The 18,500-nt window shown below is 43.2% G+C and overlaps 1 protein-coding gene across 50 annotated transcripts in view; it reads right to left on the reverse strand.

The window, feature by feature from the left end:
- The window catches only part of TRDN (triadin), a 974,263-nt gene that overhangs the window by 144,035 nt on the left and 811,728 nt on the right, over positions 1 to 18,500 (reverse strand). For all 50 annotated transcript variants that reach the window (XM_089686429.1, XM_089686384.1, XM_089686382.1 and 47 more), the window contains 2 exons: positions 4,446 to 4,517; positions 4,286 to 4,330 (listed from right to left, as the gene is read on the reverse strand). In XM_089686429.1, the coding sequence (XP_089542555.1) occupies positions 4,286 to 4,330; positions 4,446 to 4,517 (117 nt within the window). The remainder of the gene's footprint in view (positions 1 to 4,285; positions 4,331 to 4,445; positions 4,518 to 18,500) is intronic.

An 18,500-nucleotide genomic window follows, 5' to 3' on the forward strand; every position in this document is an offset into this window, starting at 1 on the left:
AAAGCTAATTTTCAGGTTTAGTGTTAAGCATAGTAGAAACTAGGAGAACACTTTAAGGGTTATGTGTTGGATAGGGAGGGAGAGGGAGGCCTAAGTGTTCATTTTAGGGCTTAGTTTAAATGTTAGGGTAAGGGAAATATGTGTTTAAGATAGGCTTACTTTAGAGCTATGTAATAATGTATATGGAAGCTTACCAGTCATTAAATGAGGTGGCAGTATTCGTTTTCTTTTTTTAGACATTTTTTGTCGAACATGTCTGCCTTTGTTCATTTTCATTACATTTTCATTACATAGTGATAATGAGATTAGTAGTTTATCCAAATAACATGTGAGATGGGGAAACAGCTCTCATTTTTTGAATACTGCTTGTGTGGAGTAAATTAAATGTTTTGACTGACATTCTGCAGTTTAGCCACAAGATGTCACTGTTTTTCTAACACAGCCTCAGACTGCATAGATATTTCTATATTCATGAAGAGATGGAGTTTTCACACAGAGTTGAGGGAACAGGAAGAGGAGAGAGAGCAGCCATGTTTAGAGGATGGTGAATGCAGGGGCCGTGTGAGCTGAGAATCTGCTGACATCCAGGTGTGAAAGCATCCCTCCGTAACCAGACCTGCAGCTAAGTGAAGCTGATGAGATTGCTGCCAGGAAGCTGATGAGATTGCTGCGAGGAATGCCGATGAGAGCAGAGGAACTAAGCAACATATACGGCGAGACCGCATGCTTGTTGGAGAGACATTGGTTCTGCTCAGAGTCACCAGCGGATAAAAAGCAGACCCGGGTCGGTAAGATCGTGCACGCACCTAATTTCATTGTTGGCGCCTTGAGACTGAGTCCAGGCCTAAAGTTAATTAGGGTCTCTGTTTGTCAGGTCTTCTTCTTCTTCATCCTCAGCCTACTTCTTCTTCTTCTGCTTCTTCTTCCTCATCCTACTTCTTCTTCTTCTTCTTCATCCTACTTCTTCTTCTTCTTCTTCTTCATCCTACTTCTTCTTCTTCTTCTTCTTCATCCTACTTCTTCTTCTTCTTCTTCTTCATCCTCATCCTACTTCTTCTTCTTCTTCTTCATCCTCATCCTACTTCTTCTTCTTCTTCTTCTTCATCCTCATCCTACTTCTTCTTCTTCATCCTCATCCTCATCCTCATCTTCTTCTTCTTCTTCTTGCCATGGGCCCCTGTACCGCCTCCTCATGCTGCTGCCAGGTCCAGAGTGTGTCATGGGTCCCTGTACGGCCTCCCATTGCTGCTGTCTCCATCGCCACACTCTGCCATGTGCCACTTTCAGGTCTCCTCACACTGCTGGTGGGTTCCATTTTGTCATAGGGTGCTGTATGGCCTCCCATTGCTGCTGCCTCCACCGCCACACTGTGGCTCCACACTCTGGTTTTGGCCCCGTGACTGCCCAAATGAGTGAAGTGTGCGGTGATTCTAAGATCGACGGCACTTATCTGCATGTCATACTGACTGACAGTATTATTTCTCTTCCCCAGCAGACTCCAAGGGCATTTAAATTAAAGGTACAGTGTTCTGCACTAATATAAAGGCTCTCTGAAGCCTAGAAACCCTTTTTATAAGTTAAATTCGCAGCGAATAAATTTGCATCGAATCGAATTTATTCCACAAATTCGGCGAATCAGCCAAATCGAATTTTTGAATAATTCGCTCATCTCTAGTAATAACAGATAAGGTGTGGCAGCTTAGTTGTGCCCGCCAGTAGGTAAATTACTTTACTTTTTACCTTCATCCATCAGAAGGCGCTGTGCTGTGCAGCACAAGGGTCTCAACCTTTGGGCTGGGTGTATGTAAATTTATTGTATGTTTCCAGCATTTGTGGTTGTGTTTATTTGCCACATCTAAGTAAAATTCTGTTGTGGCAAAAGCTGGTGTTGAGGTTGCTTTCCTCGTTCGTGACTTCACTGTATCCTGGGGAGCCCACCCCGGTACACAGCTTACAAACATAACATTGTTTTATACTTCGGAAAATAAATTGATTCACCCATCCACAGGCAATTATATTCAAGCATCTGCAGCACCTGTGGCTGCCTACATACCCACACTTGACTGCATGTAATAGGAAAATTGTCCACCTGGGTTACTCAATCTTTAAATATTTTTTGGCAAGCCAGGTGGTTCTGTCAACTTCAGCTGATTCAATGGGAATCATTCAAAATGCATGTAGTGCATGTAGTGTATGGCCAGAGAAATGCAAAAACCGTAACAGAAAAAACTAATGGGGCTTTTAGGTCCATGTGCCATCATATTTTACAAAGCTCCAAATGGTATAAGAAAGTTCTTCATTGCTCAATTGAGAAAGAAAATGCATCCTACTTTCGTATTATCAACAGCGCTTTAGAGATGTCTGTCATCCCTAAAAACACCTGTGAATTTCTCAATACTAAATGGCCAAGCCTTCCTACATTCTATGCTTTACCTAAGATTCATAAAAACATTCAAAAACCTCCAGGCAGACCTATTATAAAAATTTGATCTATACTCGCTAAAATGCAACTGTTCAAACTTTGAAGACTTTAAACGTGAGGCTGATGCTTTAATACTGCATTTACTGGCAATTGAATATTCCAATAAGATGCTTAAAAAAAGCTTACTCTCGGGCTAATAATCATCCACGTATAGATCTAATTTTTAAAGCCTCCAAACCTGAAACTACTCCTAGTGCTACCACTAGATTAGTCATGACTTACAACAATCAACAACAACCTATTCGCCATAATGTCAGCAAATATTGGTATTTACTGAAGGCAGATCCCAATGTAGCAACTTTTTTAGAGACATACCCTGAAATTACCTATCGTAGAAACAGATCTATTAAAGATGAACTAGTTCAGAGTCATTTTGTTAGACCATCCAAGTCAATTACTCGAACCTACAAAGGCACATATATCTGTGGTAATTATGCCTATTGCCAATATATCTCCCAGGGTCGTAATCATACCTTACCGAATGGAAACATCCATAGGGCACGGCATTACACCAATTGCCAGACGGCAGGTGTGGTCTACATGATGTTATGTACATGTGGGAGTTTTCATATTGGCAAAACTAAACGATGTTTCTGGAAAAGTATCTATGGTCATGTTTCTGCCATTCAGTCAGGTGACATCTTTTCCCCCATAGGAAGGCATGGCACCTAGCATCATGCGAAAAACGCTCAATGCGTAAAATTCCTTGCTCTCGAACGAGTCCCTCAATATCCGAGAGGTGGTGACTGGGATTGTATTATACTCCAGAAGGAGGCTTGATGGATACATAACTTGGAGGCTAATCAACCGACAGGTTTAAATAACTCTCTCAGCTTCAAGCCATTTTGGCCGGTCTGAGTTTTTCAGCCATCGCACAAGATTATTTTATTTAATTTTTTTAATTATTATTATTACTTTTGAAGTTGGATGATTTTGTCTCTATCAAAAGGGATAAGTAATTATGTTTATTTATTTTGTTGTTTTATATATATTGTTTGTGGCAGATTTATGTAATATCAACCGATGATGTTTTTTATTCCAGATGTGTATCTGTCGAATAGTTATTCATTCTGCATGTTAAATCCAATTACTACCAATGCCCTAATACTGTGTCTTATTGACCATAGTATTGGCCATTTCTGGACAGTCCTTATTATTGTTATCATTTTGTCTATTATTATATGATTGTTTTGTGGTTTATACTCTGTTTTAGCCCTGGTTGAGGTTTTGGCTCTTTCCTGTGGCCTTTTTTGGTATCACAAGGCCGTCTTGGTGTCTTTGGCTATATTGTTTAACTTGGATGTTTTTTGACATGCGACATCGCTGACTTATGACGTAATGATGCCGACATCTTGACGTCATCACTGTGCATCATCCCATGTGCTCACAATACTTCCTGTTTGAAGTTTTGGCACCAAAATACCACTATTTAAGGTCTACTGACCTTTCAGGCACCAAGGACTACACTGGGGCTCTTGTTTGAGCAGGTTTTGCCCTCTTTTTGTCCATTGCTGGAACTTCTGCTATTTTACCATCCAAATATGGCTAAGCTTTGGTTTCATCACTGAATTTTGATGATTGGTTACTGGCATATGAATTTGCCAAAAGTTACAAATGTAAAATTTCATGTTTTTAAAAGACTGTGGGAAAGGAAACGGATAGAGAAAGGAGAGAAATTGGCAAAAAAAACCCCAGCTAGATTTAGAAATAGAAATAAGGCACATTAAACAATACTACTACATTTTGAAAAGTTTCAGATCACATATATGCAAAAAACTAAGAGATATAATTACTACCGATTACCTTTTGTTTGATTTGTTACGACTTGTTCTTGTTTCACTGGAGCTGCTAGGAAAGGCAATACAAATGTTTTAAAGCTTACTTCAATTAAATTAGTTATTTTAAAAAATATTCTGCTACATTTATGAAACAGACACTTAAACTAGAGTATTTGTATTCTTACTTTTTATTTGCTCCTTTATTTCTTTTCCAAGCTTTTCCTTTGTTAGCTTTTCAAGTTTTTCTGCTGGTGTTTCTAAAAAATAAAATATTATGGCCATTGGTGCATTAAATACACCTAGCATATGATTTAAAGAATACTTTTTGACAGAAAGTGAAATCAGTCAGTGAGCTGGTAATGCTATCCACCATGCACTTAAAGTTCACTCAAGAGGGCGCATGCGCGGCCGGCGAAGCGGATGGTCACGGTCTGAGACCCGCTCCGTCCCGCCGTCACTGAAATAGCGGCACTCACCGAAGCTGAGGATATCCAGCACCACAGGATCACTCATGAAGGGTGTGCAACCCTTCACAGCCATGCCTCGTCGCCGCAAAACCCCTGGATCACCAGGGAAACTGACGAGCTTCTTCCCGGCCGTCTCCTCTGAAATCCAAGATGGCGCCGGCTCGTCAGACAGGCACAGCAGCACGAGGGGAGAGAATGCAGCCCTGCACACAGATCCACGCCTGAGAGCTCATCTATACCCCGGGGACCCGGGTGAGTCATCTCCCCCTCTATCACCTCCATTATCCCCTACTACATGCAGCCCTGTGAAATCTAAGCCAAGGCTAGATATGGATCCTGACAGTGTAATTCTACCAAGTGTATTACCTATATTGCAAGAAAATAATACACCCTCACTGATAGAATCATTCCCTGTATCTGATCAACCGATCACGGAGATTAGTATGAAAAATATGCTACTTTCTTTGCGTCAGACACTACATAATGATATTACGGCTTCCTTAACCCAAATCTCGCATACAATGCAACGACAAGATACGAGAATACGCCATATTGAAACAAAAATGGAAGATATGATAACAGCTCATAATGATATGATTGACGCACACACAGACCACTCGAAAGATCTTGAGCAAATTAAGTTAAAATTAGCAGATCTTGAAGATCGCTCGAGAAGGAATAATGTCAAATTCAGAGGCATACCAAAAACCATTACTACTGATACTCTGCTCCCGTACATTCAACAATTTATGAAACACCTGCTCCCCTCCATCTCGGAGCAAGAGATGGCCATAGATCGGGCACACCGGATACCCAAACCATCTTTCCTCTCAGCATCTATCCCGAGAGATGTTCTAGCCCGCATTCACTTCTACCATGTGAAAGAACGTATGATGGCCGCTGCCAGAAACCCGCCACCTCTCCCGCCATCCCACACAAATATCAAATTGTATGCTGATCTGTCAAAGGATACACTACTCAACCGTAAAAAATTAGTGTCTGTTACCAAGGAGCTCCATAACCACGGCATCAGCTATCAGTGGGGATTCCCTACTAAACTAGTGGTTAAACACCACGGTAGAATTTTCACCATTAAATCACTGGAATCCGGCATTGACTTACTACAATCTTGGAACATAATACCAGTGGATCCGCCACGCTCTGCCCACTACAACCACAAACAAATGGAAGCAGAATAACCAAATCTCTGGGTACCTTTATCAGGTCCTATTGTGACCCCTCAGCCGAATGAACACTATTATTTGAAACACTGACATACGGCCTTAGTTCACTAATGACTCGTTTCAAAGTCTGGCATGACCTTGGCTACGGTCAACGCCAACCTGCACCCCCTTGTTTGACAGTAGCGATTATTGCTACTCATGTTTCTTGCGTTATTTGCAAGATTTTTTTACCCCTTCCTACCTATCCAATCCCCGGAACCACGAGCTCGTCTGTTCCTCCTCATAACCAAACACATGATGAAACATATCCTTTGCAATTTTTTTTCAGTAGCCACTATATCAATATTCTGAAAACAACTAACATACTTTATCAAACAGTCCACCAACACTACAAATGATTAACCTCACTTCTCTGAATGTACGAGGCTTGAACTCTCCCTTTAAAAGATCTATGTTGTACAAAGAAACCCGCAAACTCCATGCTGATGTCTTGTTCCTACAGGAAACACACTTAATGTCTTCTAAACTCCCAAACTAACTATGCACGGCTTCTCCCATATATACATGGCTAATAACCAGAAGAAAAAAAATGGTGTCGTCACAGCCATTAAGGATTCTATACGATTTCAGTTTATCTCTGAGTTGGCGGACCCCCAAGGTCGCTTTCACATTCTAATCGGCAAACTCAATGATATCCCATACACTCTGGTCAATGTATACGGCCCTAACCACCAACAGATGAAATTCTACAAAAAACTCTACTCTACAGTCTCTCCTATATCACAGGGTAGGCTTATTATTGGAGGGGACTTCAATATCATTGGAGATACACTTCTGGACTCATCTTCTACTAAACGAACCCCCAATTTGAGTTTCAACAACTTCCTACACACTCATGACCTATATGATATCTGGCGTTGCCAACATGGATCGGAAAGAGACTACACATATTTTTCTCCAGCTCACCTGTCATATTCCAGAATAGATTTTCTCATTACGGACAAATGGACTCTTCAACATGCAACGTCATCCACTATCGGTAATATAACCTGGTCGGACCATGCTCCAGTCACCATAACTCTTGACGACACTCACCAGTCTGCAATCCCCCGAATATGGAGACTGAACTCTGTGATCTTGAAACAGCCAGAAAACCAGAAATATTTAGTAGATGCGCATAAGGTATTTTTTGAATGTAATGATACTCCCGATATATCCATTTCCACACTATGGCCTACTTACAAAGCATATATGAGAGGTATACTCATTCAACTTAACTCACGCATAAATAAGACCTGAGCTAAACAAATTGACCAATTACTAACATCCATAAAACTTAAGGAAGACGCAAATAAGAAAAACCCTACCCCCTCCATGTCTACATCTCTCTCCGCCGATAGAAACAAACTCCGCATACTCCTACTACACAAATATGATATAAACTTACAGAAAACAAAAACACGATTTTATTCCCTGGCTAATAAGGCAAACTCACTCCTAATTAAAACGATTAAACAGAAACGCCTTAAAACTAAAATTACCTCTATCCGACACCCTACAACACACGAGTCTTATACGAACCCACAAAATATAACGGAGGCCTTTGCTGATTACTACAAGACACTATACAATCTTGTAGATGATCCAAATACATCTCAACCAACGCCCATTCTAATACAAAAATTCCTCAACAATATACATCTTCCTCACCTTACATCTTCACAACTTGAGTCCGTATCTTCCCCTATAATCCCAATGGAAATAGAAAAAACCATTCGTTCGTTGCCTCTCAACAAATCCCCAGGTATGGATGGCTTCACTAATGAATTTTATAAAACATTCGCCCCGCATTTAACTCCCTATCTCTCCACACTTTATAACCATGTAGCTGAAAAGGGCACCTTTCCGAAAGAAATGCTAATGTCCATAATAACTACAATCCCAAAGCCAGGTAAAGACCCCCAATTGACTCATAACTATAGACCGATTTCATTGCTAAACACAGACATCAAATTGTACGCCAAAATAATCGCTCAAAGACTATTGCCTTTTCTCCCCCTACTAATTCACCCGGACCAAGTAGGATTCACCCCCGGCCGTCAGGCACCCGATGCCACCAGAAGACTATTATCTCTCCTCCACAAACTTGACTCCACCAAACAACCCTCTATATTCCTTTCCTTGGATGCAGAAAAAGCATTCGATCGTATACACTGGCAATTTATGAAGTCAACACTACAAAAATTTGGAATTGACGGTTGGATGCTCTCCGCAATCCTCTCACTCTACTCCCACCCATCGGCCAGAGTATTGACCGACGGCACACTCTCCACACCCTTTAACATTTCCAATGGTACGAGACAAGGATGCCCCTTGTCCCCCATAATATTTACATTACTCATTGAACCTTTAGCGGCACGTCTCAGAGATGACCCTTCCTTCACAGGAATCACCCATATAGACAGGGAACATAAAATCAGCCTTTTTGCAGACGATATCATATTAATGATCACAAACCCACAAAAATCTCTTCACGCAATACGGACCCACCTTCAGTCATACTCGCAAGTCTCATACTATAAACTTAATGAAACCAAATCTTTGATTTTAAATCTCCATGTACCTACTAAAATCCAGCAATCATTAAGTAAACAATTTCCCTTTATATGGGAACAACGCAGCATACCCTACCTAGGAATTAACCTCACCTCCTCGTTAGAAAAACTCTATGGGGCTAATCATAAACTTCTCCTAGATTCTATCCCGTTGGAACTAAACAGTTTACGCACATCTACTCTATCCAAACTCAGGAGAATAGCGACCCTGAAAATGTGTATGCTTCCCAAAATTTTATATATATTCCGCACACTTTCTGTTCCAATCCCAAACAACTTCTTTACTAAGCTACAAACAAATTTCGCCAAATTCATATGGAACTCAAAACGACCGAGATATACAACCAATCTCCTAATACGCCCAGTATCCAGAGGTGGTGCAGGTCTCCCACACCTCAAATCATATTACATTGCAACCCTCCTAGATCAGGTTTATTTCTGGTGGCACCCAACCCAAGAAAAGATTTGGTCCACTATGGAAACGATTCCAATGCATTTGAACTCACCTAGAGATATCCTATTTACTCCACGTACACAGCTAACCAATGATATATTTCGTCACCCCTGCATTCAAGCTACTATACAGGCGTGGTATGATCTCATTAATTACCCCTCGATAGACAAGATATCGTTACCCACCCCAATTACCACCCTACACCTTATAATACCTTTCTTGACTCTTACACAATGGCACCGACATGGCATTACACACTTACAACAGCTGTATACAAGAAATACCATTGATTCCTTTTCCACTTTGCAAAATAATTTTCATCTCCCTGACTCAGAACATTTTACGTATTTAAGAATTGCACATGCTTTGCACAACACTTCGACTCAAACTCTCATTAACATCCCTACTACAGCATATAATTTCCTAAATAAACTAAAATATCCGCGAAAAGGGATCTCTACTTTTTATACACTCAGTATTAACTCGCAATTTTCTCCACATACGACTTCCCTTAGCAATTGGGAGAAACTTTTAGATCAACAAATCCCACTCCATTCATGGGAGAAAACCTTTAATATTACCTATAAAGCCTCTCGATGTAGCTCCCACTGGGAATCCTTTTTAAAAATACTACACCAATGGTACCTGACTCCAGTTAAATTATCCATGTACTACCCTCTACATTCTCCTCTTTGTTGGAGACAATGCGGAGACATAGGTTCAATTCTCCATATATTCTGGTTATGCAAGTCCATTAGATCATATTGGAACAATGTTTTTCATTTCATTTCAACATTAACTGATGCTCCAATCGCTCCTAATCAAGCCCTCGCTATTCTACATATTGACATTGATCAGTTCCCTAAAGAGACCCGCACGATCATTGTTCACATACTAGCTGCGGCAAAAACTAATATCACTAGATTGTGGAACTCCACTAATCCGCCTTCCCTCACCTCACTCATATCGGACCTAAACTTCCAATGTGACATGGAGAGGAGATCATCCCTAAATACCTCAACCTACCATAAGTTTCTATTTCAATGGGGTAGATGGCTACGAAACCCGAAATGTTCTGTAATATGCTGATTACTTACACTATTGTAACTATACTCTGTAACACCCAAGCGATAGGTTGGTTCCAACTCTCCTCCCCCCCTTCCTCATATCCCTCCCTTTCCTACTATATATCCTACTATATGTTCTAGTTCGCTGTTTTTTTTTTCCTATTTCATCTTATAATCTAATGCACTAAGGTTTGCGGCTCGTTAAGTGTTTTTATGTTTGCTTTGAATGCAATATTGGAAACCATACCCCGGCCTAATGGTGGGGTATTTATCTTGCATGTTAACCTGTCATGTTGTTTGAACCGCAAATCTAGACTATGTAAAACTGCAAAATGTTTAATAAAAAAATATTTGAATATAAAGTTCACTCAAATTACCTTAATCTGGGTTACATTAAACATAAGTAGCATTGAAGTATTGTAATACAGAAGAGTCGTTCTAATTTTTCTACTTTTAATTTTTTTTATTGCTGTAATGGTAAGGCAATTACAGTATTAACAATACCATATCCATTTTAATGTGTTTTACACTGTAATGCTTTAACAATTCAGCCTCATTCACATTGGCACTTGGACCTGTATAGCATGAATGAGGCATTTGTTTATGTGTTTGAAGCTGTCCAGTGTGCACCTCTGTGACGGGAGGCACTTTGGGTGGGGGACCCATGGAACCCAGCTCACTTTGGAGAGGTGGGGAGACCCCTGTCTCAGCTCCCCATATCCCTCTTATATGCAAGTCGCCCTTTGCCTGTTAGGGGTACAAGGTGATCTGTCCTAATATTGGGGTGGGGGGTTGTTGATTGTTTGATGTTATGTGGTTACATCCCAATGTTCTATTGTGTGTCTTGCTTGGAAGCAAACAATTATGGGATGTATATGTTTATGTGTATTAGCTTATTGGGCAGCAGCCTTCCCTCCTGATGAGACTATTTGCTGGTGTGAAGTTTGAATACCTGTGTGTCTCTTGCTACTAAATGTAGATTGCCCCACCCTGTATCATTATGCAGGGAGGGGGGATTGCCCCCTGAGTATATATCTTGTATCTGTGTCTAAATAAACTAGTCTACCTTCTGGCTTACTTCAAATCTGGTGTCAACTGGATCTTGGGGTAACAATAGCCAGTGTCACTGGTCTCGTGTTCCAGAGCCTGAGAAGCAGCTTCTTGACGGAGATACCCAGTCGTGGGTGTCTGGAATCCATTACATTGGTGGCAAGCGGTGGGATTGTGCTTCCTGACTGTGAGCATGTCCAAACCACCACTGGGATTCAAGATCAGGAAACTAGACTCGGTCACCCCAGTGGAGATATGGACCTGGCATCAGAGTTCCCAGGGCTGCTACGGATCGTTCTTGCAACATACAGCAGGACTGTGTCTGCGGATGAGTACCTGGAGCTCAGGCAGTGGATTTGGGTGGTGCTTTGGAGTGGAGCCCTCCAGGTTGCTGGTATGTACAAGGGAAAGTGTTATCCAACCCCAGGGGAATGGGCCAGGGACCAACGGAAGTTATGGATGTCATTCCTGGGAGAGCAACCCCAGGAGCAATGGGTGACTGAGTTGGACAGGCTGGTCCAGCAGGAGATAGAGCTGGACAACCGATATTGGGCTCTGCAATGGTACACAGAGCACAATTATTTAGGGGTGACAACAGAATGCTCTCCGGAGGGATATGACTTTAGTGGCCCTGGATTGCTGTGGGAGAGCCTCACAGATCATTTTGTGTTTGGCAATGAAGGAGAACCTACACTTGAAGACCTGCAAGAAGACAGAGAGGCTATGTTTGGTCTCACAGAGGTCTCAGAGCTTGAACCAGATCTGGAATACCTGCTGATGAAAGAACAGCATCTGGAAAGGGCATACGAGCAACTGCTTAAAACATGTTCAGCAGCATGCCCAAGAATTGGCAGTAGAAATTCCTGAGATTGCCATCCCCAAACCTGAAGTGCTGACAAAAGGGCCGAGCTCTGCTAGCCTCTGTCCAGCACTGGTAACATCTTCTGGGTTCTACGGACAGGAGATGAACCCCTATCCCCAGACACCAGTTCCAGAGACTGGGGATTTGATTGATTTTTCTGCTGAGGGGGAACCAGCCAGTGCGCCTGCAGCAGAAGAGCTGGCATCAGGGCATGGCATTGTTGACCTCTGCCCACACAATCAGCACCACAGGAGCTACAGAAGGAGGATACAATCGGCACCTCACAACTGCAGCTTGAGATGATGTCTGTGGATGGGACTTTGGTCTCCACTGACACAACCCCAGAAAAGGGTCTGGCATTGGGAGAGAAGGATGTCAGCCTTACTTTGCAAATACTGGGGGATTCCCATTAAGTCAAAGTGGATGAGACTACAGTCACCACCTGGATACCCCAGGGATGCTGGACAGTCATCTCAGATCCCCAACAGCATGATGGAGTCGGACCAGCCACCCTGTCTTCTCTCCAGTGGCTGAGAGGACTCCAGGGAGAAGGACCAGTCCATACTTCTCCCCTGTGGCGGGTATGTTCTACGAGAGAGGCAGAGGTTGGCTGAGTGAGTAATGCTTTGTGTGGGACAATTTGCTTGGGGTACTGTGTGGATGTTGGCATTGGGGGACTGGAAGTACAGACCAACTTTGGAGTCAACCTGTCTGGGGTCTTCTCCTGTGTTAGTCCCCTGCTGAAAGGGGAGATATGTGACGGGAGTCACTTTGGGTGGGGGGCCCATGGAACCCAGCTCACGTTGGAGAGGTGGGGAGACCCCTGTCTCAGTTCCCTATATCCCTCTTATGTGTAAATCACACTGTGCCTGTTAGGGGTACAGGGTAATCTGTCCTAATATTGGGGTGGGGGGTTGTTGATTGATGTTATGTGGTTGCATCCCATTGTTCTATTGTGTGTCTTGCTAAAGGTCTAAAGGGTCTGGTATGGCTTTTAGTGGGAACCCCATGCACTTTTTAAAACAAAAACGTACTGTGCGGTCTGGTATGTCAGTCCAGGCTCTATACATTGTACAGATGTGCAACTTTGCAGACAGTCTAAGGGGACCTCCAGGCATGATATTTAAAGGAATTTTTCTTTTTTTACTTTAAGCAATAAAAAATGACTGCCCCTTTAACTAGTTGCCGACCGCAGATAGCCGAATGACGGCTGCACTGCGGCCGGCCAGTTCTGGGTGGACGTCATATGACGTCCTCCCAGAACGCGCTCTCCTGCGCGCCCCAGGGGGCGCGCACCCGGCGATCTCCGTGATCGCTGTGTCCTACGGACAAAGCTGATCACGTGATGTGGTCTGTACAATGTATAGAACCTGTCCAATGACACGCTGATCACAGGGAAATGCAAGTGCCGGTTCTCGGCTGCACTTTCCTCACGCTGTCAGATCGTGAGGAAAGTACTGCCGAGAACCGGCAGTTGTCAGAACGAGGATCGGCACCGATCATCAGGGCACTGATGATCAGTGCCCTGATGATCGGTGCCCAGCAGTGCCACCCGCAAGTTCCGCCCACCTATGCCCAGCAGTGCGCCCACTAGCTCCGCCCACCTGTGCCCAGAAGATCACCCACCTGTGCCCAGCAGATCACCCACCTGTGCCCAGCAGTGCACCCACCTGTGCCACTCTGCAGTGTCACACACCTGTGCCCAGAAGTGCCACCTACCTGTGCCCAGCAGTGCCACCCACCTGTGCCCACCCACCTGTGCCCACCAGTGCCACCCACCTGTGCCCACCCACCAGTGCTGCCCACTAGTGCAGCCCAGCAGTGCTGCCAGTCAGTGCCACCAGTCAGTGACCAGCGGTTGTGCCAGTCAGTGCTGCCAGTCAGTGCCCAGCAGTGATGCCAGTCAGTGCCATCTATCAGTATCCATCATCAGTGTCACCTATCAGTGCCGCCTATCAGTGCTGCATATTAGTGCCGCCTATCCGTGACACCTCATTAGTGCTGTCTATCAGTGCCGCCTATCCGTGCCACCTCATTAGTACTGCCTATCAGTGCCCTTTAGTGCTGCCTATCAGTGCCCATCAGTGCCGCCTATCAGTGCCCATCAGTGCTGCCTCATCAACGCACATCAGTGAAGGAGAAAAATTACCTGTTTGAAAAATTTTATAATAGAAACAAAGAAACTTTTTTTTTTCAAATTTTTTGCACTTTTTTTATTTATAGCGCAAAAAGTAAAGCGCCCAGTGGCGATTAAATACCAAAAGAAATCTCTATTTGTGAGAAAAAAATGATCAAAATTTCATATGGGTACAATGTTGCATGACCGCGCAATTGTCAATCAAAGTGCGGCAGCGCTGAAAGCTGAAAATTGGCCTGGTAAATAAGGGGGTATAAGTGCCTGGTAGGCAAGTGGTTAAAAATGGTATTTTAAATTTTTTTTAACTGATTCATGTCCATCAGGGCAGTACCCAAGTCCCCATACCCCTTTTATGGCCAATACATTGCCTTCAAAATGGCCACGTTTGAATTTACAAGTTTGATTCCCATAGACCTGAATTAAGTTCGAAGTTCGTGGTCAAACATTAATTAGGTTCAAATGTTCGACCGCAAACCGAACAGGGGGGTGTTCAGCCCATCACTAGTATGTAACAGCAGAGAACATGGGTATATGATGAATTAGGTCTGTGGATCAATATGACTGCAATTCATTCTTTTTTTGTAATGCCTATGCTGTGTGGGTTAGGCCCCAAAAAGTTTTAAATTTGGAAACCGGGATAGGTTTCCATGTGAAATGTCTGGCAAGAACAGTTTGGGTGGGTGGCAATGTATTGTTATTTGTATAGATAGCTTTGGCCCACAACCAATTGATACAAATCTTCCAGCAAGAGGCTAAACACAAGTGAATGGGGCTGATCCTGCTAACACTGAGTTTTTTCGGGACACTATAATAAGGGGGACAGTAAAATAGTTCTGTTTGGGATCCATATACCTGTATAAACACTATACTAGTAATGGTGGTGATCAGCGACCTATAGTACGATAGTGTGTGGGCAATCTAACAACAGCTGACACTAGCTGGGAGAGTGACCCTGATGCTATCTGATGTCGCTAATGCTGGCAGCAAATGTGGCTGACCCTGCTAACTATACGTTTTTGGGGACACTATACAAAGGAGGCATTAGTATAGTTTTGTATGTGATCAATATCTTGATCTGTATAAACACTATATAAGTAATGGCGGTGGTCAGCGACCTATAGCGTGAGTGCGATAGTGTGCAAGCAATCTAACGCTAGCTGACCCTGGCTGGGTGGGGCGCTGATCAGTGATCAGTGAAAAATTCTATATAATGACACTGTACTAATGGCACTGGTTGGATGACGGGGTGATCAAAGGGTTAACGGGGACGATCAAAGTGTTAAATGTGCTAATCTAACGTGTGTGTGTAAAATGTAGCACTATTACTCACAGTGTTGTATTCTTTCCCTGGACAGACAGGCAGGGGGGGGGGGGGCACATTATCAGAAAGGGACATAAGGGTATGTTGCTTTGCCTAGAGCCATCGCTTGCCCGCACATTGCGGGCGGGGGGTCAACAAATGGTTTAAAGAAACCTTACCAAATAAAAAAAAAAATGTTCTCAGTTCTTTTAACATTATTTTTTATTGTTTTTTTTTTAAATTACTTTCCTCAGATTAGTGCAATGTTACCATAGTAACATCATGCTACATTGCAGGAGCAAAATTATTATTGCTCCTGCAATGCAATGCTTGCTTTGAACTGTCATGAATTGGTTCATGACAGTTCAAAATAATAATGATCTGTGATAGTAATAGTGATCTGCGATTGGCTATACTAATCACATGGTACATGGTGCTTTGATTGTCCCATTTACCATGTCAGAACTGTGGGCCAACCACAGCTCACCAGGAAGAGAAGCAAGGTTGTTAACCACATGCCGCCCAGCCACCGCATATAAACGGTGGCAGGGCGGCGCTCGTAGGCAAAAGCACGTTTTAAAACGTGTGCCTACAAAACAGGCAGGGGGCGCGCGCGAGGCACGTGCCCGCCCTACCTGTCCCACGGGTGTCTGCAGCGTGTCCCCGCCGCCGGGTCACGGCCGGTTTTTACTGGCCGTTTTCCTGCGATGAGCGGTAAACACTGAAACAGAGCAGGGCTGCATTGTTTACACACAGCCTGCTCTGTGACAGTTCGCCGCCAAGCTGCAGAGGGAGAATACAGTTTCTCTCCCTCGATCAGCTCCCCCCTCCCTCCCCCGTCCAGCACACACCCCCGCCCCCTTAGTAAAACACTCCCCTCACACAGTGAACACTAAAAATGTTAACCCCTTCCTCCCCAGTGACATTAATACAGTTTCAGTGGTTTTTTTTCACTGATCACTGTATTGGTGTCACTGGGGATGTCAGTGACCCCAAGTCATCTCCCCCCCAGTGTCAAAATGTCCGCCTCAGTCCCGCAGTCCCGCCATAAGTCGCTGGTCGCCGTCATATGTCGCTGATTGCCGCCATATGTCGCTGATCGGCGCCATTATTAGTATAAATAAAAATTAAAAATTCCAGTATCTTTCCCGCCATTTGTAAACGCTATAACTTTCACGTAAACCAATTAATTTACACGTATTGTTTTTTTTTTAGCAAAGACATGTCGCAGAATGCATTTTGGCAGAAATTTATGACTAAATTTGATTTTTGCATTTTTTTTTACTGGACATGTTTTATAGCAAAAAGTCCAAAATATTGTTTTTTTTCCTCAAAATTGTCAGCCTTTTTTTTTATAGCGCAAAAAATAAAAACCACACAGGCGATCAAATACCACCGAAAGAAAGCTGAATTTGTGGGGAAAAAAAGGATGTAAATTTCATTTATGTACCATATTGCATGACTGCGCAATTGTCCGTTAAACTAGCGCAGCTCTGTATAGCAGAAAAATGGCGTAAATTGCAGTATCTATACCATAGTTTGTAGACGTTATAACTTCACACAAAGCAATCAATATACACTTATTGGGATTTTTTTTACCAAAAACATGCAGCAGAATACATTTTGGCCTAAATTTATAACTAACTTTGAGTTTACTGTATATTTTTTATAGCTGAAAGTAAAAAATATTGTTTTTCTTCAAAATGTTTGGCCTTTTTTTGTTTATAGCGTGAAAAATAAAAAGCGCACAGGTGATCAAATACCACCAAAAGAAAGCTCTATTTGTGTGAAAAAAAGGACGTAAATTTTGTTTGGGTGCAGCATTGCATGACCGCGCAATTATCAGTTGAATTAGTGCAGCGCCGAGTAGCAAAAAGAGGCCTGGTCATTAAGGGGGGTAAATCCTCTGGAGCTCAAGTGGTTAATAATCAGATTGATTCATACCAGCTTTGCTAACAATGTGATTATGTGATCACAATTACCAGGATCCGCATTCCACTGTGTTCGGTGGACATAGTGGTTGCGTCGGGGGGGAGCTTTGTGCCCCCCCCCCCCTGTGATGGTACAGCCACAGCGAAGTACCAGTACATCGCTGTATCTGTAGCTGCTGCCCGTCTGCAGTACAATACGGGCTGGCGGGCAGACAGAAAGTGGTTAAAGTGCTAAACACTTGTACAACTAGGAATGTAGTACATAGTACATCCAAAGCTAGTTTTACACAGCATGAAAAAAGTGATATGGCCAGTTCAAGCAAAGATTAGATATATTTAAAGAACTTCTTCTGTGAGAAGCCCTGTGCTCTCTGGACACAGAAAATGGTTAAAGGAAAAGTGTGGGCTACATAAAAAAACAGACACAAACTCAACTAAATGACTGCAACATCGGTCTGATGCTGCTACCAGTACATGACCACTGATCAGGGGTGGACTGACAACTCATGGGGCCCCCGGGAAATAGGGGATCATGGGGCCCCTGTGTCCTTGCCTAAACTCAAAAAAGCCTATGAAAAAGGTACCAGGGGCATCTCATGGGGCCCCCTACTGACCCCGGGCCTTCGGGCAGTGCCCGAGTTTCCAAATGGTCAGTTTGCCCCTGCCACTGATCACTTTGTTCTTGGTCCACTCAGCAGAGCAGAGAGAACTAACCGTCAATCTCCACTCTCTGCTGTGCTCCTCCAGTGCTCACTGGAGTGCTGGACTAGGGAGAGGGTGGTAGTTGCTGGCTAAGGCTCTCAATGGTGCACTGAGAGGATGAGCCAGCTGGCAGTCAGGCCTCTGGGTGGATCCCAACATTATTGTTGGGATCCTTCCAGAGTCTGAAATAGTTCTGTGATGTGGCTAAAGCCTGCTATTGACTGATTCTGGGTCAGAGCATGTAGGTAAGTAGAAGAGCACTCCCGTGTCCCAAAAGAGAAGTATGGCCAAAAAAGCTTTGCCCATACATCTCTTTTAATTCATGTTACTATTGGTGAATACTCAAGACAGATGCCACAAAGCTGAGCCAGAAATTTCAATAACCAAACTGGGAAATAAGGGTGCAATTTGTTTGCCTCTGTGTTAGGTAAGAGATACATATAAAAGGAGATAGGCTGACCAGAACTACAA

The sequence above is a fragment of the Staurois parvus genome, unplaced genomic scaffold (genome assembly GCF_062004578.1).
Source record: "Staurois parvus isolate SC_StPar_1 unplaced genomic scaffold, SC_StPar_1.0 ptg000397l, whole genome shotgun sequence".
Taxonomy (NCBI): Eukaryota; Metazoa; Chordata; class Amphibia; order Anura; family Ranidae; genus Staurois; species Staurois parvus.